At 35.2% G+C, this 27,818-nt stretch overlaps 1 protein-coding gene across 2 annotated transcripts in view; it reads right to left on the bottom strand.

The window, feature by feature from the left end:
- The window catches only part of XPR1 (xenotropic and polytropic retrovirus receptor 1), a 214,813-nt gene that overhangs the window by 80,419 nt on the left and 106,576 nt on the right, over positions 1-27,818 (bottom strand). For both annotated transcript variants that reach the window (XM_027074421.2, XM_053209425.1), the window contains one exon: positions 2,792-2,893. In XM_027074421.2, coding sequence (XP_026930222.1) covers positions 2,792-2,893 — 102 coding nt within the window. The remainder of the gene's footprint in view (positions 1-2,791; positions 2,894-27,818) is intronic.

The raw sequence follows: 27,818 nt of genomic DNA, 5'->3' as shown, positions 1-27,818 counted from the left end.
GAAGGTTAAATGGTAAACTTCTTCTAAAAAAATAGTAAGGTTCAGAAATCCAAAACATAACTGGTAGGTAACAGAACTGGTATGAAAATAAATATGTACATTTTAGTAGTATTCATTCTATGTTTTGTTTGGCTTTTATAGCATTTTTTGGGGGGTACTTAAAAGCTTCAGTCAAGACTATATCTCACTTGAAAGTGACCATTATTAGCTGACCATTAAATAATCTGTGAGATATAAGTGGTGGAGGCAGGTTTATATGCTAAACTCATCCCTGTTATTTTAGTTATTTATAGTTTTTCTGTGTCCTAGTCTCTGAGGATTGCTGTCTATAAGATAATCTGCCACAGAGCAGGTGGCTAAATAAGGAGGAAAATGATACTGTCTAGAACAAGTGCCAAATTCTATTTCTGTCAATCATGTCTTCATATTACCCATCACTTCCTGACCTGGCAAAAAGTCAGTCTGAAGACTATCAATTTGTACCTCCTCTGTGGTGACATCAAGAGACATGCCCTACTGGTCCTGCCAACACACTAGGAAAAAGGAAGTCATTTAATCACAGCCTCCAAACTTTCAATAGTAGAAAGCCTAAAATTATTTTTGAAAAATAATGAAATTTAAGATAGCATTTTTCAAACTAGGGTTATAACTCAATATAGGGTCATAAAAGCAATTGTGTGGATCATAAATTGGCATATTATAAGTCAAAGAGAAATAATTATAGAAAACAATATATACTACACATAGTAAGGATATTATTCCATGAAAAAATATTAATTATTTAAATATACTGCATATACACACATATATAGATGCATACAAACATACATAAAATACACATATCTGACTAGGTGTGATGGGTCACATGTGTATACAGTTTTTACTACAACTTAACATGTAGTATGTAGCTCTTATTAACAGTAGATTTTTTTTTCTTTGTATACCAATAAGCATTATCTACTCTTTGTGATCTCAATAATCCACATAGAACTGGGCTCAGAGATCTTTCCAAAAAAAATCACAGAAAAAAAAAGCTAATAAACTTGACCTTTATATTTTTCATTTACAGGCATAGGTCATATCCTATAGCCTTTTCTCAGTCTAAACACTCTTTCCCTTGCAAATGCCTTCCTCTTAGCTTCCTCTTCCTCATTCTTCATTACATGGCTGCCCTCTCCTTCTCTGTCTACACTGCTCGTTCCTCTTTCACTCCTCCTAATTAAGGAAATTATCTCTGTTCTTGCACATTGCAATTGTTCTGTACATTTTCCCCTTGCTGAAAATCTATCCACTGCACAGTTTCAAATAATATTGCCATTTTGTCTCTGCATTCTAGGTACTTACAGTGTAGTGCAAAGGACATGCTATGCCCTTTCATGGCTCTGTGTCTCTGCATAAACTGCTCTCTTTGCCTAGGAAGTCTAGCCATAAGGGAGAGGTGAGGAGAACTAAGGCATTTGCTTCCTTTTTTGTTTCTTTTTTGCTAAAAGGCAGTGACTTGCTAAGGAGATTAAACCAGTTAAAAGGAAAATCAACGATGCGTTTATTTACTAATTCTTAGAAGAAATAATTACTGGCACAAGGTCTTGAGGAGCTAAAATTTAATCAGTAGTTGCAGAGATTTGCCATGGACTAAAGAGGGATATCTTTTCTAAAAAGATTGGAGGGAAATAAATCAGCGTAAGAATGTGAACAAGTATTTTGGGGGAGGGGTGGCCTAGATCTGCACAAGTATTATACACCAACAGGAGCTGAAGGCCTTTATTTTTATTTGTAAGGAAGGAGTATAGTATAATGAGCATGATGGAGAAGATGGTGGGGTCAGAAAATTCAAGACAATGGAGTTGGGTCCAGAAAAACATTTTGGAGCATGGAAAAGGGCACTGATTAGGACCTGTGGGTAGCTTTGAAGACACAGTTAAGAATGTAACAGTGAATTTACACTGGTTCAAACTTGTTCTGGTATGTGATTTTTTTCCTCCAGCTATCCTAAGCACCCAGGGAATAGGCATGGAGAAGGAAAGGCTGGATTGGTTCACAGTTGGAATTTTGCTAGGCAGAAGCAGTACAAAGCAATGAGGGTAAAAGGATTTAAAAAGCACAAGGGACAAAACGGTTAAGATGACTAACAGAGAGGGAAGTAATTCTAGGAGAGAGGGAAGTAATTCTGGGAGGGGTCTTGTCAACTGGAATAGATGAAGGAGTCAAGAAACTTGAGCTCTGTGAGACAGAAAAACAGAAGTTAAAGGACTAGGGGAGTAAACATATATAAAAAACAGAATTTTAAAGGGTCAGATATAAATAAATAGAAGTTCTAGTATTTCCTCCTCAACTCCAATAGCATCTTGTAGATGCCACTCTGGAGACAATGCTCTAGAGAGAGAGAAATGAGTATTCCATACAATGGAAAGACAAAAGAAATGTAATTAATAAGCAGGAACTGCTTATTTAGCTGTAATTTAGCTTTGAGATGATAAAATCAAATTTCTGAGTCTTTAAAGCTTTAGCCTGGACTTGAGCGAAGCTCTACAAAGTACTGGTTCACAAGGAGGTTCCCAAATCCTTGCAACTGCAAAAGAATCTAGGCAATGACCATATTAGGCTTAAATACTGAAGCACCAGATGCATTCCTACCTTAGCTATAGAAAACATCCCTAAATGCAGTATAGGAAGGAAAACAAGCCACCATTTTAAAATAATGATCAGAAGGTTAAATAAACAATGACATGCAGAGTTTCTCTTTCTGTAACAGCAGAAATTCTATTGTATGTTGTACCAAAAAACTACTCACCTGAATAAAATGTGTTGATTTTGGCAAGTTCCTTTTCACAGGTTTGGAAAAATTTTTCTTCAAACTTGGCAAAATACCTCTTTACTGTGTCCTCATCTGTAACTGAAAGCAAGGAAAACATTTAAATTTAATGACCAAAGGTCAATTAAGAAAGCTAGGGAAAGGGTGCCTGGGTAGCTCAGCTGGCTAAGCATCTGACTCTTGATTTCAGCTCATATCTTAATCTCAGGGTCATGAGTTTAAGCCCCTCACTGGACTCCATGTTGGGCGTGAAGCCTATTGGGAAAACACAAACACAAAAACCAAAACAAAAACCAGGCACCTGGGTGGCTCAGTCGGTTAAGCGTCTGACTCTTGATTTCAGCACAGGTTATGATCCCAAGGTCCCTGGGATTGAGCCCCAAGTTGGGCTCTGCCCTAGCAGGGAACAGAGTCTGCTTGGGATTCTCTCTCCCTCTCTCTCTCTGCCCCTCCCCCACTTGTATAAGCTCTGTCTCTCTTGGTTTTGGCTCAGGTCATGGTCTCACAGTTTCATGAGTTTGAACCCCGCATCAGGCTCCACGCTGGCACTATGGAGCCTGCTTGGGATTCTTTCTCTCTCCCTCTCTCTCTGCTCCTTCCCCACTTGCGCTGTCTCCGTCTCTCTCAAAATAAATAAATAAACTTTAAAACATAAATAAACTTAAAAAAATACATTAGGGAAATAAAATTTAAACTTACTACTTTCTTAGTATTCAAAATGACAACAATGAATTGTGAACCATATTAAGAAAAGACTACTAAAAGGCCTCTTTATAGGAATGCAGCCATTTTTTAACTGGATGAGACTCTAACTCTCCACTATGATAAATTTACAGTGGTGGAGAAAATAAGTGTTCTAAGACTTGGGGACAGGAAGACACTACTGGAGACAGAGGTGATCAAGGAAGAGTGAAGGTGTTGGGAGTTGAAAATGAATAGGATTCAGCAAAAGTAAATATTTCAGGGAATAAAAAAAGGAACAAAAATGAAGACATGAATATGGAATATGTTCCTGGAAAAAAAAATGAATCAATTGTTCCTACTATATTAAATTGCTATCAACTCATTTTCACTTAGCTGCACCAGCATAGAAAAATGTAGACTGATGGTTATAAGTTAGATATTTTAAGGCTACAGATGCTGGGTATGAACATAAGTGGGTTGAGCAAATGGGTGACTGTGCAAGTATAGTGATAAATGGCAACAGACATCTTCAGGATAAGGAGTGGTATGCATTCTGGCAAGTGAGAGCATATGTCCATCTAGCTAGTTGCTGCCCTGTGGCAATAGGTGGTTAAGGTTGTCAGAACTTCCAATTTTCAGGAGAAGTCATAAATCTAGATATTTTAAAAACACAGTATAGGCCAATCAATATATGTCTCTGCAGGCTGGATCCACTTTGTGAGTTCTATCATATAGCTATTAATTTACTGAATATCGTAAGTACAGACATATGTAGCTTCAGGAAACCCACCTCCCCAAGCCTAAATGGGTATGTTTCTTGCCCAAGTGAGATTTGACTAGACTCCAGATGCTAATTATAATACAGAACTATCCTATTTCTGGCTCTCTCAGGCATCCTAAGCTTAAAATGTCTAGGAAAAAGTATAGATTCTTTTATGTCCCTCAGATGTTTCAAATCTTAGTGCAATCCCCAATACCCTTAAACAATTCAACTATCCAGGAATAAGAGAAAATGGTATTTCCTTGAGTAATATGCAACACCTACATATATACTATTTCTTTGTATCAGAGATACTTTAAACAAAAACAAAAGTTTAAAGTGAAGTTGTAGGGGTGCCAGAGTGGTTCAGTCAGTTAAGCACCTGACTTCAACTCAAGTCATGGTCTCGCAGTTCTTGAGTTCAAACTCTGCATCAGGCTCTGTGCTGACAGCTCAGAGCCTGGAGACTGCTTCAGATTCTGTGTCTCCCTCTTTCTCTGCCTCTCTCGCACGCTGTCTGTCTCTCTCAAAAATAAACATTAAAAAAATTTTTTAATAAAAAAAAATGAAGTTCTAATAAGCATGTCAAATTTATTCATTTGAGTAACGCAAATGTGAAAAAAAATACCACTACACAAAACCTTGAGTTTTATTTGTATATCTACTTCTTTATTTCTTATGCTTTAGAACTTAATAGATAATGCAGGATTTCTACCGATTTTGCAGGGAAGAAGGATGGCCACTCTTAACTTCCTCATGTAAGCTCAGTAATTTAGGTACACTAAAGGCTGTAGCTGCCCAAGGCCACTGAGAATTATTTTTTCAAAGTATAAAGCAGGTCAAAGCTTTCTTTTAAGGTGACCTTGAGTTAGAGATGATCCATGGTAACAGATGCTACTCTTATAATAACATCTAGCTGTAGCTGATTTAAAATAAGAGTTAATTACCTATTTTCTTTTCATTTTTATTTTATTCTTCATTGTATTGTTAGGAAAGAAAACCTAAAACCAAAATATGGGCTTGGTCATACTTACTTTGTTTCCCTATTAACAGAGAGCTTTCATTAACACACATTAACATGAGATGATGGAAATAAAGTTGTTCACCAAAGTGATTTAAATATAGCTTGTTTTAAAAATAATTTTAACATACTAATATTTATATAGAGGTTGCATATTCAGCAACATCAACTATTTAAAATATTACCAAGAACAAAGAAACCAAAAAACCTAAATAAGCCTCTGAGAAACTAAAACATAATAAATTTTATGTATAAAGTATGTAACATTCTACTCATGAATCAATCTCATATGAATTCTTCATTTCCTCAACTAGAGACTGTTTTATCTAAAATACCAGCAGTCTCTTATGTAGATTTCTGGTTCCCATATAACTTAATGCCCACAAATTACAAGAGGGTAAGACAAGCTTACAGCAACACTAAAAAGTAATAGCAAAAAAGAGAGAAAAGTAATAGCAAAAAGAGGGAAGAATTATACATAAAAATATATTTGCATATACAGATACTTTCCATTTTTGAAAGTTCAAGTTACACCACTTTACTTTTACATAAAAAGACATAACATCAGTACCTGTTTTTGCTAACTGAAAAGAAACCTCAAGAGGATTTCTGCTTTTACAAAAAAAATGTTTTTTAAAGTTTTCACCATTTGTTTTGCAGCAGGCCATTACAAAGGCAGCCAGCACCCTGGGCAGTGAGAGTGACCCCACAAAGCACCTTCCCCGAGAACTGCACTCAGTATCTCAGCATCAAGCCACCATAGCTTTGAACCATGTCAGTGAGCATCTGTGCCTTATCTTGATTTATTTTGTGCATCTGTGACCAAAGTATACCCTAAGGTATCAGAAAAGCATAAGTGAGGATATTTTGGGGGTCTGGGAACACTAAAAATTGTTTCTATATAAATTAATGGTAACAGTATCTTCACTATACATCATTTTGGCTTATGAAAGGTTTCATAGGAACAGTCTATTTTGGGGGAAACTTGTACACAGAGATTTAAGATTAAGATAAAGGGAGCGTCAAATCAGTGAGGAAAGAATGGACTATATAAAAACAGGGTTGAGCCATCCATTTAAATAAACTCCAAATGGAGTTAAAGAAACAATATTAGAAAATAGCAGAAAAAAATTAAATAACACTACATGGGGAGAGTTACCCTACACACTACACAAAACAGGCCATAAAGAGAATGATTGACATTCTCACATAATGAAAAATCTCCATTCTACAAGATACCAGAAGCAAAGTTAAAAGACAGGGAAAATGTATCTGCAACATTTAAAATAAAGGATTCACATGCAAAATAGACTTTAAAAATTTCTTACAAATCAGCATTACAAGATATTCCATAAGAAAAATGGGTACATTAAAGGAATCCATAGAAAAATACAAATGGCCAATGAACAAAAGAAAGGATGCTTAACAGCCCAGATATCAGATGTTACTTCAAAATAATGAAATATAATTTTTAAACCATCATAATGGAATAAATTTTAAACTATTTTTTCAGCAATGGTAAAGGTAAATGAACTCTTGTTCCCTGTTGGTGAGAATGTAAATTTGCAAATCCATTTAGGAAGGCCATCAAAATTTTCAGTGTGTTCAATCCCATATGTAAGAAATATATTCTAAAGGAATCTCTGCACAAAAGGATGTGTGCACAGGGATGTTCGTGCAACACTGTTTTTAATAGTAATAAAACAAAGTAACATCCAACAAAAGGGGAACAGATAAATTATAATATCATATAACACTATGCAGCCATTTAAAAAAGATAGACATACATCCTGGTTATGTATGAAAATTGTAAGACACTGCTGATGAAAAATTTAAATAAGAGAATATATACAGCATGATCTCATTTATGAAAAAATATGTGCATAAATCAATATTCATATGTACATTCATAGAAAGAAGACTGGAAGAACGCATAACAAACTGTTAATTGTGGTTATTTCATTTGAAAGAGGAGAAGGTATGAAAGGGAATCTCACATTTCGCTATCTATATTCATTGTATTGCTTGAATTCATTACAATGAGATGTAGCCACGGATGATAAATAAATTACTAACTGGAAGGAAAAAAAGTAACATTGGGCATACAAATCTTTAAATTATACATAGTAAAATCTAACCAGCACAGCTAGTTGAAAAAAAGTTAACTGTATCAGAATTTAGATGAAAACAGGATGATTAAGCCCTTCACCTCAGTTATGAGAAGTTGGTGGAATGCTGATTTCTAGAATATCCATTTCTATTATGCTTCCTATAACGTATCTGCTGAATAATGTTAGAAATCAATAATCCTAAACTGAAGAAACAGAATTTTAGTGTTCAGAAATCAACTAGCCAGTTTCCCGTTTTAGAGTTGAGAAAATACAGGTGTAGAGAACCTAGATAACACGAGGATTTTTCCCCCTCCAGTAACAATGTAAATTTTACAGAAACTCACTATATTTTCTTATTATAAAATAAAGAATATAAAAGTGACATCTATTTGTTACTGAATGTTATGCACTGAACTGTGCAGCCACCCTCTCCCAAAATTTAAATGTTGAATCCCTAATCCCCAATATGATTGTATTTAAAGTTTATTTATTTTGAGAGAGAGCGCACAAGCAGGGGAAGGGCAGAAAACGAAAGAATCCCAAGCAGGCTCCACACTGTCAGCACAGAGCCCAACGTAGGGCTCGAACTCACAAACTGTGAGATCCTGACCCGAGCCAAAATCAAGAGTCAGACACTTAACCAACTGAGCCACCCAGGTACCTCCTCGATGTGACTGTATTCAGAGGCAGGGCCTCTGAAGAGGTTAATTAAGATGAAATGACGTCATAAGGATGACCTTATTCCAAAAGGGCTGGTGTCCTTATTAGAAGAGAAAGAGACATCAGAAATACCCCTGTATGTGGACACCGAGGAAAGGCAGGTGAAAAGTAGCCAGAAAAGGCCCTCTGCGAGCCATACTAGAAGAGCTTGCACCTGATCTTGCATTTTAATCCTCCAAAACTGTGAGATCATAAAGTTCTACTGATTAAGCCACACAGTCTATGGTATTCTGTTATGACAGCCCAAGCACACTAATACAATGAATTTAACATGTCCTTAATTCAGTAATTAATCTCAAAAGATTAAGCCTACTTTTTAAAAAGGTAGCATAAATAACTACAAATCTTAACAACACATATCAACAATTCTAAGATTAGCATCAACAGGAAAAATCCCTGGAAGACAAAGGGGTGAAAAAAATTCAGAATTGGTCAAGAATGATTCAGAGAACACTGCCTTAGAGAACCCTTTGCTCTGAATTTACTAAGTATTAAGTCAACTATACTAAAGAGACAGGGAGAGAAAATGAGGGACAGATTTCTTTGTCATTTCTATTACGGTCAAAATTTTACCTCAAATTTGGAGATGACAGAAAATTTTTTTCTCATCCACCCCCAAATTAGGAAATTAATAGCAAATGACTCTAAGAGTACTAATCAAGGTAAAACATCTCTACTGCACAGCAACCACCATCAAGTGCTTTTTGCTGCAACTGTCAGGAATATTTTTCTTTTTATACGAGACTTGTCATTCTACTTTCACATGCAGTCTCTCAAAAATCTACTTCTTAAAACCATTATTAATTTCTTCAAATATCTTATATGTTCCATTCAACTTTTTTTTAAATTTTTTTTTAACGTTTTATTTATTTTTGAGACAGGGAGAGACAGAGCATGAACAGGGGACGGTCAGAGAGAGGGAGACACAGAATCTGAAACAGGCTCTAGGCTCTGAGCTGTCAGCACAGAGCCCGACGCGGGGCTCGAACTCACGGACCGCGAGATCATGACCTGAGCCGAAGTCAGCTGCTTAACCGACTGAGCCACCCAGGCGCCCCCCCCCATTCAACTTTTTATTACAACTTTCCATGTTCTTAATTTCCAGCTCTATGATACTGAAGGGAGGGATTTTTTTTTTTTTTTATCTTTTTAGATCTTATGTCCAACATAATGTCTGGTAGACAGTGCTTCATACATTATTTTTTGAAACTGCTAATGTTGAAATGATGTTAATAATGTTTGCAAAAAATTATGATGTATTTATTAAGTTTTAAAAAAATGAAACTCCAGGGGCACATGGGTGGCTCAGTTGATTAAGCGTCTGACTCTTGAATTTGGCTCATGTCATGATCTCATGGTTTATGAGATCGAGCCCTGCATCAGGCTCTACCCTAACAGGGTGGAGCCTGCTTGGGATTCTCTCTCCCCCTCTCTCTCTGCCTCTCCCCCAGTCACATACTCCCTCTCTTTCTTTCTCTCTCAAAAAAATAAACACTAAAAAAAAATGAAACTCCAATAATTGGATATTCATGCACAAAAGAATTAAGTTGCATCCCAACCTCATGCCATATATGAAACAGCTAAATGAATCAAAGACCTAAATGTAAAAGCTAAAACTATAAAACTTTCAGAAGAAAACAGGCATAAATCTTCATGACCTTAGATGACACAATGGATTCTTAGATATGACACAAAAAGCAGTAGGGATGAAAGAAAAAGTTGATAAATTGGACTTCATCAAAATTAAAAACTTATGTGTTTGAAAGAACACTATGAAGAAAGTAAAAGAACCCCCACAGAATGGGAGAAAATATCTATAAACCATATATCAGATAAGGTCTAGTATCCAGAATATATAAAGAACTCTTAGGATTCAACAATAAAAAGACAGATAACCCAATTAAAAAATGGGCAAAGGATCTGAATAAACATTTCTCCAGAAAAATATACAAATGGCCAATGGCATATGAAAACATTTCAACATCCACAATCATTAGGGAAATGCAAATCAAAACCACAATGCCACTTCATATCCACTAGGATGGCTATGATTAAAAAAGAGAGAGACAGACAAACAGACAATAACGAATACTGACACAAATGAAGAGACGTTAGCACCCTCATACATTGCTGGTGGGAATGTCAAAATGGTGCAGGCACTTTGGAAAACAGTTTGGCAGTTCCTCAAAAAACTAAATATACAATCACCATATGATCTAGCAATTCCACTTCTAGATACATACCCAAGGGAAGCGAAAACATGTTTACACAAAAACTTATACACAAATGTCTATAGCAGCATTATTTGTAATAGCCAAAAAGTGAAAACAATCCAAGTGTCAATATATCAACTGATTAATGTATAAACAAAATATGGCCTACCCATATAATGGAATATTATTCAGCCATAAGAATGAATGAAGTACTATTACATGCTACAACATGGATAAATCTTGAAAACGTTATGCAAAGGGAAGAAGCCAGGCACTAAAAACCACACATTCCATTTATATGAAATGTCCAGAGCAGACAAATTCACAGAAGCAGAAAGTAGATTAGTGGTTGGCATGGGCTGTGGGGGGGAGGAGGAGGGGATGAGGAGTGATGAAATGTTCTGGAATTAGACAGTAGGGACAGTTGTAGAAATTTGTGAATGTATTAGAAATTACTAAATTATATACTTTTAAAGGGTAAATTTTGTAGTATCTGCATTATATCTCAATAAAATACATTTTAGCTCCAAATGCACTGATAAATTAAAACATTCATTTACTTATTCAACAAATAATGATTATGCCTATTAGATGCTAGGCTCTGTGCTAAATGATGGGGATATGTAAGTAATGATGAACAAGGTGGATGTGACTCCTGTCCCTTAAAGACTGTGCATTCAAGTGACTGAGGCAGAAAGAAACTCACACAAATAAAAAAAAGAATTACAAACTGAAAAGTGCTGTGAAGGCAACAGGGTATAAGAAGGGAGGTAGGTACTGGGATGTTTAGCTATCCTTCAGGCAGGGTAAGAGATGGTCAGCAAAGATCTCATCTTAGGAGATGACATTTAATCTGAAACCTGAACCTAAAGGACGAGAAAGAACAAGAGCAAGAGCAAAATAGTTCCCAAGAGTGGCAATAACAGATTAGGAAAGGAGCTGGGGTGCTTGAGAACCTGAAAGGCAGGTTACTATGGAACTGAACAGCAGGTAGTGATAGGAGGTTAAGATTAGGGCGGTAGGCAAAGGCCTTTACACGTGGGAAGGCCATGTCATAGAGTTTGAATTTTATCCTAAGTGCAATGGAAAATATTGAAGGGTTTTAAGCAGGAATCTAAAAAGTAGAATTAGTTTACTTTCACTAAATGATTATTTAAAATAGCATTTCCCAGGACATTAGGTATGAGATGAATGGAGAAGAATTCCAAGGAATTCAAGTAAGTTTGGGAAGTATGAGTGCAAACAGAAGTCAACTGATCTCTTTAAGGTAATAGTTCTCAACTGGGGATGGTTTTGCCTCCCAGGAGTTATTTGGCAACGTCTGGAGACATTTTGGGTTGTCACAACAGGAAGGGTATTGCTAGAATATAATGGATAGAGGACAGGGATGCTGCTAAACATCATACAAGGGCCAGGACTTCATCCTCTCTCTCCCCTCCTTCTCAACAAAGAATTATCCAGTCCAAAGTGTCAACAGTGCCACAGCTGGAAAATTCTGCTTTAAGGGTAAAGAAACATTACTATGCTAATATGCATTGTTATTATTCTATGAGAAGGAGATATAGTATATTGTGTTTCTCAAAGTTATTTATAAGAATATAATCTTTCTTTGGGGTGGAGGGGGAATGGCAGGGGAAAGATGGGAAAGGGGGTGTAGAGTATCTAGCAAAACTTCCAAGAACATTACTCTGTGGAACACTAGTTGGAGTGGCACTAACTTTAATATCACCTCTTTATATTTTTATTATATTCCATATCCAATAGTTGCTATGACTTCTTAGCCTCTCAAAAACTACTCATAAATGAAAGAGCTGATGAATAAAAATTAACATGTGACTGGGTTCCATCACATATAGGAAGAATATTTAGCACTACTGATTTCACGTTTGTAAGGAGAAAAGGTGTTTTTTTTTAAGTGTGATTTACAAATTAGGAATAAATAACTTGAAATTCTATTTTTTCTCAAATGCTTCTTCATCAACAGATGGGTGAATTATATAAAGCATATGGCTAAGAAGATTTCAAAAATAAAAATGTTACTCTAAAGTCACTGGTGTAGTAGAAATAGAACTGAGAGTCATTCATTCAACAAGTATTAAGTCCCTTGTATGTACCAGGCAGGCACCAGGGATACAATAATAAGCAAAATGCATGTAGACTCCACCCTCAGAGATTACACTCTACCTGAGGAAACAGACTTTAATCAAATAATCACACAAATACACAAAACGTAATATGGGTTTTGAAGAAAATGTAAACATGAGAAAAAATAGCAGTGGGATCTATCTAGTCTGCAAGGGGTTGAGGGAAGGGAGGTGCGGGAGTTTCTGAAGAAGTGTCACCTCAGATGAAATCTGAAGGATAAGTAGGCATTTAGATAGAGCTTAAGTGCTCTAAGCATATATGCCAGAACAGCATATAGATGCTGTGGAAGGAGGCATAGTACATTTGAGAAACTAAAGACTATGTGACTGGATGGAATCCAGGGGGCAAGGACAACAATGGTGGCAGTTAAGGCCAAACAGGCAAGCAGGGATCTGATTGGTTAGGATCTTGAAAAATAAAGGATCCTATGACCAACGAGACATCTTTGAAGAATTTTAAGCAGAGGAATAATTGTGATCAGATATGCTTTGTAAATAAAGGGATATGGGAGACCACTCAGATGTAGCACAATAGTTACCATGATAGCCTTCACTAGGGTGAAGTCACTGGAGATAAGAAGTGGAGAAATTCAAGAGACAATATTGAAATCAATATGGTTTTAGTGACATATTGGATATGGTTCTATTGTCAATTACCTGTATTACCTTGAGTAAGTGAATCTCTGGCTCTTGTTTTCTCTTTGACAAATGAGAGCATTTCATTAGGTAATCTCTAGGTCCCCCTGCAGTTCCAAATTTCCTATTCCATAATTAAAGCTGCTATTTTCTGCAAAACCCAACTACACTGAAGGGTCCTAAGCAAAACTTTATGATCTATTTTGAGGTTCCATCAGATGAGGTTAATTAAAAGTGCTTTTAAAATAGTCATGGTAGAACAACAAAAAATTCTTTTAATTCAGACAGTGACATGTAACTGAGATGAAATTATTGGCACTAACTCTGATACAATCAAAAGTATTTATCACCTCAATGAATATTTACCTAATGTCTGCTAGGCAAAAAAATAAAAAAATAATAAACGAAATAGTGGTAATTCTAACATGAGCGCAACTCAATAGTAAAGCAGGTATTATATGCTAGTGTTTTCAAATGTGTTTTGTCCCTGTAACCTCTAAAAGAATTTTGGAAAACTTTCTTACATATATTTAAGTTATGACAAAAGATTCTGTACACATTTAAACAGTTTAAATGTAATTTTTGGTGCACTGTAATTATTTACAGTTTAAAACAAAATGACACTGTTTCTAACGTGGCTAATGGAATTTAAATGCCATCACAATATGGTAACTACTATCATTCATTATTAAATATACACATAAGCTCTTCTTTAACAGTTGGAAATTTTATATCATTTTGGGTTTTTTTTTCCATTTTGTTTTCTTGAATTTGCATTTCTACTCTACTCATATTACAGAATTTATTCTAACATATTTTTAGGTTGGAAAGTCATTTATTGATCATCCTATCATAATACTTCCTAGCCATTAAGTATATATAAATTACAATTTAAATACAAAAACTTTCCTAACCATAAAGCTCTAAATATTAAAATTTCTTCTGGATTGGGTTATCATTAGAATTATTAGAACATACTACATCAACACAATATAAATATGTAATACATTTTGACAAGTATTAAACACAAGTAAAATGTTACTGGGAATTGGAAAATAAACTTAATTTTTAAATTGAAATAGATAGAGCTTTCCTCCCAATTAGCTCATATACCCACTGATAAATGTTACATTATTGCTAGCATGATGAATATCACATTGGTAGAATTTAAGAATATTGTAGAATGAGACAATTAAGAAACACTGATATCACTATTTTTCATCTTATAGATATAACTGCTGAGAAATACTTTTCACATAAATAAGATCAGACTGAAAGTTTATTGTAGCAATGTGAATTTTCTGAACTCCTTACAAGTGTCTTCCAATAACTGCATAGGGATTTTTTGTTAAAAATTAATTTTAATAATACACAAGCTGACAATTAAGTCTTCTTTCCAATTCACTGACAACAAACAATGAAAACAATTTTACTTCAAAAGGATTTGTTACCCTGTAAAACAAAAGGATTTGTTACCTTGTTTTTTAAAAAAAGTTTATTTATTTTGAGAGAGAGAGAGAGAGCGGGAGAGGGGCAGTGAGAAAAGGAGAAAGAGAGAATCCCAAGCAGGTTCCACACTGTCAGCTCAGAGCCTGAGGCAGGGCTTGAATTCATGAACCTTGAGATCATGACCTGAGCCGATATCAAGAGTCAGACACTTAACTGACTGAGCCACCCAGGCACCCCAGGATTTATTACCCTGTTACTCACATTCTTAGCATCTACACCAAGAATTTGAGTATCTCAGACTATTCCTTTGGGGGCTACACAGGTAAAGCATTGTAACAAAATTCAGATTTAGCAAAAGACAAAGCTTTCTTTTAAAAAATCAGGGCAAGACCATTTGAAAAGGAACTGCTTGGCTGCTGGCAACTACTAAGGCAAATCAATTTCAGGATTTAGTATGGATGGGAGATTTGGAAATGAATTCCCTTGAAAGACAATAAATAAAGGACTTTCTTCCAGCACTGTTCTTCATCGAATCATCATGACAAAATACTAATTTGTATACAGATGATATTTCCGAGAGAATTACTTATTCTTTACTGAATGGTTTCCACTTGCTAATTCTGATAACCTAATTATTTACTTCATATAATTGGAAAGTGACTGACATTATTTAAATCCACTTACTAATTAAATTTATCTAGTTAAATCCACCTTCAGCTGAATTATTACTAATCACAGTTCTTTTTCACTTCTGCAAAGCAACAGGTCATAAATATTATCAAGAATGGAGTTACTATAAACAAGGAAATATAAAATATCTTATTACCCAAGATGAATAGTATTAGTTTAACTGAATTTTCAGTTTTTTCTTTTTTTTTTCTTCTTGCAAAGATGAGTACAAGAATGAACCATAAGAAGTAAAACCACTCTGGTTACTTATTCCAGGAATAAAGCTTTCAAAGAACTATAATTATGTAACTATCTCATTTCTCTCTAAAGTGCCAGGCACGCAGCTAAAGATAGAATGCATTTATGATGAATGTAACATCAATATTCCAATCAGATATAAAAAGTGAGGAAACAGGTTTCTAACAAAAAAAGTACCGAAAAATTAAGGTATGTTTTATTCTTTGTTAATTCCTTAAGCTCCATAGATTATTGAAAAATTTCCTCTATATTCCCAAATTTTATTCTGATATCAAAGCAACATAACAACTAAAATATATACATATAAGTTCTTAGCTCAAATTCCCTAAAAGTCAGGGTTTCCTATGCTTCCCTCCTCCTCTGTATTTTGGGACTGTTCAGTATTTTTCAAATTAGGCCAGAAAGCAACAACCAATAAAGAGACTCTTCCAATCATTAACAGATAATTAACAAAATGCATCCGATAATCATACTGAGAAATATGAGACCAAAGGAAAAGTATATAAAGTATTGAAATTTAGGAAATGAACAAGTGACTACTAAAATGAAATTTTTAAAAATGTTCAGTGATTTTGCATATTTTAAATAGGAGATTTGGACAGGTGGCAAAGTTCCTATTTTCTCGAGGAAAAAAAGAACACTTTCAATTCAAGTAAAAAAAAAAAAAAAATTTCTGATCCCAAAAATAACAGTTTTGGCTCCTAATTACATATAGACAAATTTACCACCTAAGCAACTAAAGCATACTCTGTAGCTGCATCCCTCTTAAAACAATACATGGATTGAGATGGTGACATAGGAGGCTCCTGAATTCACCTGTACAACTACTTACAGAGCAATTCCTTTCTGGAAAAAAAAATCCAGAAACTAGCTGAGGAGTCTTACGTATCAGATGAAAGAGAAAATGCCCACATCACCCTTAGTGAAATGATAAGTAAAGACTGAGACACACTCTCACCATTAACCCCACTCCCCTAGCAAAGTGCCAGACAATTGGGAGGGAACTCCCAACTCCCAGCTTCTCCCAGAGGAGAGAAGGGGTTGATTCCCCACATCTAAGGAAGACACAGAAACACAATAATGGTTCAATGGTTCAATGGGTTCAATAACCCAGTTTCAGCAATGCAGATAATCCAGACAGAATATCAATAAGCAAACACTGGACTTAAACTACAAGTTTAACCAGATGAGCCTAACAGACATTTACAGAACATTCTATCTAACAATAGCAAAATACACACTCTTCTTAAGTACACATGAAACATTCTCCAGGATACATCATATGTTAGGTCACCAAACAAGTCTGAATAAATTTAAGAAGGGTGAAACCATATCAAGCATCTTTTCTAAACACAATGACATGAAAAGTACAAGCTCTATGTCTCAACCAATATAGCTATCCTGAACTATATTCACTTTCCTGGATCAGCCACACTTTTCTTACCTTTGGATCTTAACACAAGCTGTTCTTCTGCCTGAACATTTTCTAAGTACTCCAAAACCACCTCTTCCCTTACCCCCAACACTCATATTCACATCATCTCCCTTGTTTCCCTTACACTTAGCCTCTTAAATAACTCTTCTCAGAAACATTACTAACCATAACAACCCCGAGAATATTAATTGACTATAAACAGTCTATATCTCCTGGGACAATGAGTGTCAGGTAAATTTCAGGCACAGAAGAGAAGGAGTACTAGAGAATTGTGCCTTGGGGAGCTAAAAAAGAAGAAAAGCTACAACGAACTTTATGTGTTGGAGTGGAATCAGAGATATCCGTTTGAATTAATGGTTGTTAAATATATGTAGATAAAGAAACACAGAAATAGATAGCGTGTTTATGCAAGGGTTAACACACACACACCCTAGCTCTATCCACTATCAGAATGTAGGAAAAATGTTACTCTAACAATGAGCACACCTAGAGCTCAGACCTTGATTTTTAAACACCATCTCCAATAAAAGGAGTCAGGGCTCTTAGGAAAAGAGATTGATTCCAGGGCTGGGGCAGGGAAAATATGAGATGAACCTCGAATATCTTTAATACCTGAAAATAAATTCTCACAAAAGGATGGGGGTATGTCAAAATGACATAAGAGCCAGCCCAGCCTGAAGAAGCTTCCAAAGTCCAAAGGAATAAAATAAAGGATAATATTGTATTATAATCCATAGAATAAAACAACTGTCCACAGGTCCATATTGATACAAATAATTAACTGAATAAGTAAGTAAATGTGGGGGAAAAGACAGCTCTCCCTTACAGAAGAAATCTTATTAGTAAAAGTAGAAGGAATGAGGGACGCCTGGGTGGCTCAGTTGGTTAAGCATTCAACTCTTGATTTCAGCTCAGGTTATGATCCTATGGTTGTGGGATCAAGCCCTGTGTCAGGCTCTGCGCTGATGGCATGGAGCCTGCTTGGAATTCTCTCTCTCTCTCTCTCTCTCTCTCTCTCCCTCCCTCTCTCTTTGCCCATCCCCATATATGTGCATGCACATACATGCTTTCTCTCTCAAAATAAATAAATAAAACTTTTTAAAAGAAGACTTAAAAAGGGCGCCTGAGTGGTTCACTCAGTTAAGCGTCCGACTTTAGCTTAGGTCATGATCTCGCAGTTTGTGAGTTCGAGCCCCACGTCAGGCTCTGTGCTGACAGCTCAGAGCCTGGAGCCTGCTTTGGATTCTGTGTCTCCCTCTCTTTGCCCCTCCCCTGCTTGTGCTCTGTTTCTGTCTCTCAAAAATAAACAATCATTAAAAAAAAAAAAAAAGAAAAAAAAAGAAAAAATGAGAGGAGTGTAAAATCACCATTAGGCAAACCACCACAGTATTTAACTGATGCAGATTAAGATAAACCTATGGATGCTCAATCAGTACACAAAAATTTGAGGAGCAAGAAGATATTTGCCCATACAAAGGGAAAAATAGTAACTTCACAGTGCAGAATCTAGGCAGACACCCTTTAAGCAAGTAATCAAGGTAAACATTACCAATAAGACACATCAACAACATGTACCACCTGAAATAATGCATTGTGAAGGGCACATCGTTTCTGTGGTATTCTTGACAAAAAGGCATAACCTGAATCTACAAATGAAAAAACATCAGACCAAAAAAAATTAAAAGATATTGTACAAAAAACTCATCAAAGTCCGGTATTCATCAAAGTGTCAAAGTCATGACTAAGGAATTGTCACAGATTGAAGGAGAATAAACAGATAAGTAACTCAATGCGATGTGGGATTTCATCTTGGATCCTTGTACAGAAAAAGACACAAAGAGAAAATCTGGTAAAATTCTAATAAGGTCTATAGTTTAGTAAATAATATTGTACCAACATGTTAAGTTCCTGGTTTTACTAACTGCTATGGTTAAGTGAGATGTCAACACTGAAGAAAACTGGCTAAAGAGCATAGATAAACTACTATTCTTGCAACTTTTAAGGTTAAAATTATTTCAACATAAAAAAAGATTAAATTGTCTAAGGTTTGAAGGCAAACAAATTTAAAAATTAAAAACAATTTAAACCTAGTCAAAAGAATGATTTAATTGTGATACCATTTCTCAAGCTACTTAATGTATGAGTCTAATAACAAATCTTAAATATCAATATTATATATTCAACAGCAAATATTTTCTAAAATACCTTTTATGTGCCAGGCACGTGCTATTGACCAGGCATGCACTGATCAAGAATGCTAACACAATCCCTTTGAGAGAAAACAGATAACTAAGCAAGTAATTATAAGAGCAATGCATATAATAAAAAAGAAAGCACAGGATGCTAAGGGGGCATAACAGGAACTAAGCCTGTGTATAGTGGTCAAGCAAGTCTTCCTGACAAAAGACACTTCAACTGAGATATAAAGAAGGAACTGAGGGATATGGGGCAGGAGGAAGTATGTGAGTGTTGAGAGCATGGCTGACTTGAGAAAAATATCCAGTACTGCTGAACCATACCAAGTGAAAGTAATCTAAAATAAAGCTAAAGATAGAGACAGGAGGCAGATGAAGGGGCTTACTGTGAGATTTGTAAAAGAGTAAGGAGGGAAATAATATGGCCTGATGCACTTGTACACTTAAAATAGGACACATCATAAATCCAGGGGGTGAAAAAGTTCTACCCACATTTAGGATATCTGTCACCAGGTGAAACATAGCACATGTTTAGGGAAGACAAGACAGTATAAGCTTAAATTCTATGTTTAGGCAACTTTATCATACAATTTAGATCTTAAAACAAATGCATACTCCTTAGCATAAATGCAGTTCTCTTCAGGTGACTTAGTTATTTAAACTCAATTCATCTAAACATCTTTCAGCTCTCTTCTGTGTCTTATGCCAAAGTCACTAAACTTTGTACATGCCTTGGCTCCTATATTTCTCCGAGCGGCCTCGTGTAGGCAAAATACTTATTATTCAATAAATACTAGGAGAGATCATAATTATTTCAATAAATATTTCACTTAATTTGAGAGTAAGAGGTGTTTAATCCTACCTTTGCTTTGTCAATTGTCAAAGTAATGATATGCTCCTTTGAGAGACAGAAGGATATGCTTTTTGTTACAGGGTTACAACTCCACATCCTCAGTGTTTAACTCTGAATATGCATTAGCACCTCACTGACTCTTTCACAAAGAAATCAGACCTTAGGTTTAACATTTAAAAAGCATCAAATTAAGGAAAATAAGTATTCAAATATAAATAATACAATATTTCTAAGAAGGAACAGGGTGGGAATTCTCCTTTATAAAAGGAAAAACACTATTCAAAGAGTTCCCAAGACATAAAAATAGACACAAAAGAAAATCAAAGACACCCTAATAACTGGCATTCTTAACCATAAGTTCACAGATCAACTATAAGGAATTCCTCCTGAAACTAGATATAAAATCCTAGGACACATCTGTATTTTTTTAAAAATACTTAAATTGATTTATTTCCCTTAAAGAAAATTAAGACTCACTACTTCCAGAATGCTAAAATTTCTGAAGAGAAGGGCATACAAGAGCAAGTCTTTCCTGTTCCAGGATGCCTGGAACAAATTAGTGCAAGTGGACTGCAATTGACTGAACTTATTGAATGTTAGCCAGTGAAAAGCATTGCTTTTTTTCTGAACTTATTGAAATCTTTAGTGGTAGAATTTTTATTCACATAAAGAGAAGTAAAGTCCTTTTATTTGGGAAAGATCCTGAGAAACATTACCAACAACAGCTTAGAGCCTAAAGAACACTGAGAAATGGCTCTAGTTACTAAAGGAAGGAATCTGAAGTATCTAAATAAGCTGGAATAGATTTAGTAGAATAAGAAGCCTTTAATTCTTATGCCAAAGTTTATGTGCTCCTCAGACTCACATTTAATAGTTTCTATTTAACTTTGTTAAAGGGTAGTGTACATAAATCCTGCAGACTAAAATACCTGATGATTTTGTTACACAAAACCCTCTACATGTTCTGCCTTCTCCAAGTCCTAAAGAACTGCATAAATGTAATCTTAATCACATCCTCGACCTTAATTCAGGTGCATTCCCCAAAAAGGTTTAACAGAATTATGGGGCTTGAGGGTTTCACACAGAAGCATCCATTCTGACCATTTATTTCTGGCACATAAAGTCCAGAAGCAGCCCTATAAATCTTCTACGGATGAAGCAGATCCTCCTAGAAAGCTATGAACAGGACATAATGTACGTCTCCAGTGTTTACACGGCATTCAAACTAAATAAACTCCACAGCAAAACTGAATTTTAGGCCATACCTCCACTCATTAAGTTTAAATAAAAATTAAAAAAATAAAAGTTTCTTGTGGTAAGAGTAATTACTTAGTCTTTGTTACGAAAGATCATCAGTACTCTTACCATTCATCACTATCCCAGCCACTATTTTGAAATATCTATCTTCTCCATGAACAGATATGTATGTGCATGTGCTGTACAGAATTGGGATCATTATCTATGTGTGCAAAGTTTATATTTTTATGTAACATTCTGTTAAGAGTACATAACATTACTATATATCCTCTTAATATCATGATTTTAAGGGCTTGATAGTGTTCTCTCATGTGAATGTTCTGGAATTTATTTTGTTTTCATATTACTTGGAATTTACATTATTTTTTCAAACTTTTGCTACTTTAAGCCATGCTAGAACAATTTTACCCTTGCATTTTTTATTCATAAATCTGACTCTTAAGAAAAAGTCAAAGATTATGGAATATTTACAGTTTTAAAAGGGAACTTTGAAAAACATTTAAAAGAGAACCAAATTATAGCTAGCAATTACTGAATACTTACTATGTTCTATAATAAGCTGTGTGGATTATCTCTCTTAACATTTACAACCACAGGGCAGGTAACATTTTTATTCTCAGTTTTAAAATGGAGAAATAAGGCTAAAGAAGGAAACTGTCCATGGACACAAAGGAAGTTAGTGGCAGAGCTAGGATTAGAGCCCAGGTCTCAGGCCTAAACTTTTAACTGCTACAATAACCTGTCTCAGTGTTCTCAATGAGTTGGTGAATATAAAAGTACTAATCAAAAGTAAGGAATTAACCCAAATCAAATTTTATCATAACCCAAATGCCTATATTTCCTGAAAAGAAGGGGAGAACCATAACAATGCCAGACACATACTGATTTTTCTAGTTCACTATCTCCTATGACTATTTGGAAATTATTATATTAAAAGATCACCAAATACTATGTACAATGAGAAGCCTACAGGCAACTTATACCTAGTTAATATTCTATAGAAATCTGCAACAAACAAATGCACTACAAGAATTACCATTTTACATATTTTTGCAATTCTTACACTATGAAAATGACTAAATCTTTAAAAAAATTTTTTTAATGTTTTTTATTTATTTTTGAGAGGCAGAGAGAGACAGAGCATGAGAGGGGGAGGGGCAGAGAGAGAGGGAGACACAGAATCCAAAGTAGTCTCCAGGCTCTAAGCTGTCAGCACACAGCCTGACGCGGGGCTCAAATCCACGAACTGTGAGATCGTGACCTGAGCTATGGTTGGATGCTCAACCGAGTCATCCATGCACCCTTAGATCCATCTTTGAACAGTCCATTTTCTCTTGAAAACTACAATTAATTCCCATTACCATTTAATGAACAAAATTTCAATTATTTTCTAACCAGTCATCCCTATGATAACTAAATTCAATTTCCTATTGAATTTGAATGAGTGAAGTGAGTGGGTGGGAGCTTTTTCTAATTATTAAAGCTCTTCTACTTATACTGCTTTAAAACTGTCAGCAATTCATTTTTTTAATGCTGTATTTCAAAGTTTAATACAAAGATACAAAAATTTCTTTCTTTTTTTGAAAAATAACAAAGAGAAATTATCTGTTTGGAACTCAATTAGTAAGATTCCCTTCTTTCTCTTAAATCCAAAAACTGATTCGTAGTTTCTTTTTTTTTTTAATTTTTAAAAAAATATTTATTTTTGAGAGAGACAGAGAGAGACAGTATGTGAGCAGGGGAGGGGCCGAGAGAGGGAGACAGAATCCGAAGCAGGCTCCAGGCTCCGAGCTGTCAGCACAGAGCCCAAGGTGGGGCTGGAACCTAAGCTGTGAGATCATGACCTGAGCTGAAGTTGGTCGCCCAACCCACTGGGCCACCCAGGCGCTCCTGATTTGTAGTTTCTAACAAGAAATTGGTTAAATGAGGAATGGAAGGACCAAGAGAAGGAACAAGAGAAATTCCTTAAAATTTGCTTTTTTTTGGGTGCCTGGATGGCTCTGTCAGTTAAGTGTCCGACTTTGGCTCAGGTCATGATCTCACAATTGGTGAGTTCGAGCCCCACATCGGGCTCTGCACTGACAGTAAGGAAGGAGACTGCTTAGAATTCTTGCTCTCTCCTCTCTCTCTGCCCCTGCTGGTGCTTCCTCTCTCTCAAAATAAACAGACAGATAGAAAGATACATAGATAAATAAATAAATACCAAAAAATAAAAGAATAAAATTTGCTTTTTTTCCCTTTTGAGTTGAGCATTTGTAGCTTCAGCCTCAAAAACTATATATGGCATCATGACTCTTTGGTCACCATTTTTGGAGGCAAATTTATTTGATAACAAATAAAACCTGTATTAAACAGGGTTATGAATAAAACTTCTGTTAAAGGGAATTATGAAATAGTAAATTTGTAGTTCACTGCTCACTGCTTCAATTTTTTTTCACTCCAAAATAAGAAATAAAGGGCAAAAGAATATAAACATGTAATGTAAGAACACAAAATAAAACCTTACTTATTGATGATTTTTTTCCCCCTGAAAGAAATTCCTCCCTCTGGAACAAATGTTTTTGTAGTTTTAACCCATGTAAGCCTTATTTACCACAATTTATTTTCGAATTACAATTTCACTGAAAGGTTTTAAAAACTGCTAGAAATACTTAACAGTAATTCACTTATAAGTACAATGACAATTTCTTTAAAATTTTTTTGAAATTATATCCCATTCCTTTAAGTTTACATCTCAAGCCTGAGCCACAAACGTAATAGTTTACCTCTTACTTAGAATTATATTTGACAATTAAATGTACCCAACACATGCCTACTGCATGTCAGCTATGCACCAGATTCAGTGTTCCTTTCCTTAACGACATCAGAAAAGTAATACAATTTACCGAAACTATCCTCATTCCTCCAAATTTTAATTTCATTCCTTTCCATTAGCACCAAGTTGTACAGAAAACATCTGTTATATACCTATATAATGTTTTCTCAAAATTCAAAATTTTGCCTTATTGATCTCATAGCATTAGGATATGTCTACAGGACCAACAAATGCAATCTTCCCAGATATTAAGATAAAAATATTAAATTGCAACCTACTAAATACAGGCAGAAGGGCATGATGACAAGGACTGTGAACCTGGAGACAGAAAATTTAAGTTCTCTCAGTTCCATTAATGTTAAAGCTATACAACCACAGTGAGTTAAACTCTCTGTACCTCAGGGATATTTTGTTTTCTCATTTTTTTCTATTTTCTTTTAGATTTCAAGGGTTTATTATCTCCTTGAAGATTATATGATAACGCCATAAAAAAAATGATGAATGGTAAAACCCGCAGTACTATTTTACATTAAAAGTTCAGAAAAGGGGGCATATATTTGAAAGCAGTATCAGGTGGCACTTGATCCGAATTTTTGAAGTTGAGGAAAAATCTAGAAGTTACAGAGAATAGAAGAGATATAGGGATGCCTGGGTGGCTCAGTTGGTTAGGCTAATCCAGCTCTGGATTTCGGCTCAGGTCACTATCTCACGGTTTTTGTGAGTTCGAGCCCCACACTGGGCTCTGCGCTGACAGTGGGCCTGCTCGGGATTCTCTCTCTCTCTGCCCCTTCCCCTCTCGCTCTTGTGCACTCTCTCTCTCAAAATAGATGAATAAACACTAAAGAAAGAGAGAGAGAGAGAGAGAGAGTGAGAGAGAGAGATTGATTAAAAAATAAGAGACACACTTTGCAAAAGGACCTGGAACTGAATAATGAAATCAGCACAGTATATGTTAGGAGATTAGCTGGAGCTGATGCAAATGTAAAGATCATTTAGAATTTGATGGATTATATACATTGTGGCTGCAAAAAAATGGTTTTGAGGCCAGACTGCCTAGGTTCAAATCCTAGCTCTGCTACTTACCAGCTGAGTGCTTGTACAAGGTCTAATTCTTTCCACTATTACTAGACAGAAGCAATAAAACAATGGAAAGAGAAAGGACTATACCAATGCAGTGATCTATTTATCTATTATCTTGAGTATATTGTGGTGTCCAGTTGTTTGCCTATCTCTCCATAGACTGCACATTCTTTGGCTAGTTAAAAATCTCCCTGAAAGCTGTTTCTCTACAATGCATTCTGTTATCACTGAAATAATTTTAGAGTTCAAAATACCTAAGATATTCCGAGGTATAAAGCTCATCTTAGAGATGCCTATGTTAAAAACCTAGAATAGAAGCATGACCAATGTCACGTTAATGACACGGATTCCCATTACAACATTTAACAGAAAAAAATACTCACTCACAAAAATGTATTTTTTTTTAAAAGCACATTTATGCTAAATACCCCTTTTTAGAACTTACAATAATCATAGCTTAGATCACTGGTCTCTAAAGTGGGATGACTGAAATTGTGCAAAGTAATCACATGGGGTGGGCAAGAAAATATTAGATTATCTATTTGTACATTTTATTCAAACAAAAATTAAGCTTTACTAATATGTAAACTGCAAATCAATAGTTAGTACCCTTACTTGGTCCATAGTCTGTCTGACAGTCATGTTTACTTTCAGCATGTGAGGTATTCTAAGAGAAAGTGGGAATTCTACAACACAGAGAATTCAACAACAACAACAAAAATAAAAACAAAAACAAACAAAAAAAAACCTGGTTCATTCATTCAAGTCCATGCTGAGGTTTAGTAAGTACCTTAGTAAAAAAGTTTGTGGACTATGTTATAAAATGTCAAATTACCCTCCAAAATGCATAAGCAGACTGAAAATATTCCTGCTAGCATTCAATCAAATAAAGTGAATTACCAACTGGGAAAGAAAGAAGTTGGATCTCTCCTTCACACCTTATACCAAAATAAATTCTAAATAGATCAAAGAGTAACCATAAAAAGTGAAACTACAGAAATGCTAGAAGAAAATACAGAAGTTTTAAGTGTCTCAAATCATAAAAGTTCTATAAATGCAACTACATAAAAACAAAATCATTTTCTAATGATACAAACATCATCACAAGTCAAAACCTAAACCACAAATTGGACAAAAGTATACATAACTCATATAACAAAGACCTAATTCCCTTAACATATGAAGAGCTTCTCTAATAATTTTTTTAAGCTTATTTATTTGAGAGAGAGAGAGAGAGAGAGAGAGAGAGAGAGAGAGAGAGAGGAAGAGAGAGAGAAGAGCTGAAGAGGGGCAGAGAGAGAGGGAGTGAGAAGCCCAAGTAGACCCCAGGCTGTCAGTGCAGAGCCCAATGCAGGGCTCAAACCCATGACATGAGATCATGACCTGAGCCAAAATCAAGAGTTGAATGCTTAACCAACAGAGCCATCCAGGTGTCCCTCTGATAATTAACCCATTCTTTATATACCTAGTGAGCAAAGACAAACTCTGCCAGTATGTGTTAATGAAGGAGTGAAGGAAAGTAGCACCCATACATTCCTGTTAAGAGCATTAAAAAACAACTCTATGGATGGCAATTTAGCAATTTTCATTTCTAGCAAATTATCCTAGAGATACCTACACAAGTATAAAACAACATATGTAAAATAGTCATTACAGCATTGTTTGTAATATCAAAAGACTGAAAAGAGCCTAAATGCCCATTATAGTAAGACTAAATAAATAACAGGAAACTTGTATAATGTAATACCACGCAGCATTTTTTTAAACAAAGGAGCGGTTGGAATACTTACAGAATAATCTCCAAAATATGGGCCCCTGGGTAGCTCAGTCGGATAAGCATCCGACTTCAGCTCAGGTCATGATCTCACAGTTCAGGCCATGATCTCACAGTCTGTGAGTTTGAGCCCCACGTCGGCTCTGTGCTGCAGCTCAGACCCTGGAGCCTGCTTCAGATTCTGTGTCCCCCAATCTCTCTGTCCCTCCCCTGCTCACATTCTTTCTCTCAAAAATAAATGTAAAAAAAATTTTTTTAATAAAAAAATAAAATAAGTTGCAAAATATTGTGTAAAACAAATGAAAAAAATTCTAAGAAACTTGTGCAGTAATTCCTTAGGGACACCCAGCCACATAGCGAGGGAAAACAGATGGAAGGAAGACTTTCACTATACACTTTTGTATATTTTGCATTTTTACACAATCTATATATATTTTCTACTGAAAAACCTAATTGATATATCAAAAAACATTACTGCAAAAAAAAAATGCAAAGCCATCAACAGAATATCTTAACAACATAATCACAAGCAAACAACCTGAAAAAAGTGGAGCAAGCATTTACATTCCTAATATAAGGTCACAATCAGTCACACTTTGAAGCAAAATTAGAAATGATCTAATCCAGATCTGACAAATTTGACTAATGAAATTCAAAAAATAGTAATAAGGCTATCTGAAATACATCCATTATCATCAACAACAAAATCTGCCTTACGTATTTATTGTGATGTGTACTTCCTAGCTAATGACAGTATGAAGCTATCAAGATTAACAGGGCATTTAACAACTAAGTATCTAAAACATGGAGATAAACCTTTATGAATTTGTCAGCAATGACTTAAAGCCCAAAGATATTCCAAGTATTTGATAAAATTTTAGAAAGCATAATGAAAAATGTTTAGAAACTGCTTTTGTAACTTCTTCATAGCT

Source organism: Acinonyx jubatus, chromosome E4, assembly GCF_027475565.1.
Source record: "Acinonyx jubatus isolate Ajub_Pintada_27869175 chromosome E4, VMU_Ajub_asm_v1.0, whole genome shotgun sequence".
Classification (NCBI taxonomy): domain Eukaryota; kingdom Metazoa; phylum Chordata; class Mammalia; order Carnivora; family Felidae; genus Acinonyx; species Acinonyx jubatus.
Note: the sequence above shows the minus strand (reverse complement) of the source record. Positions and strands in the feature narration are given on the sequence as shown.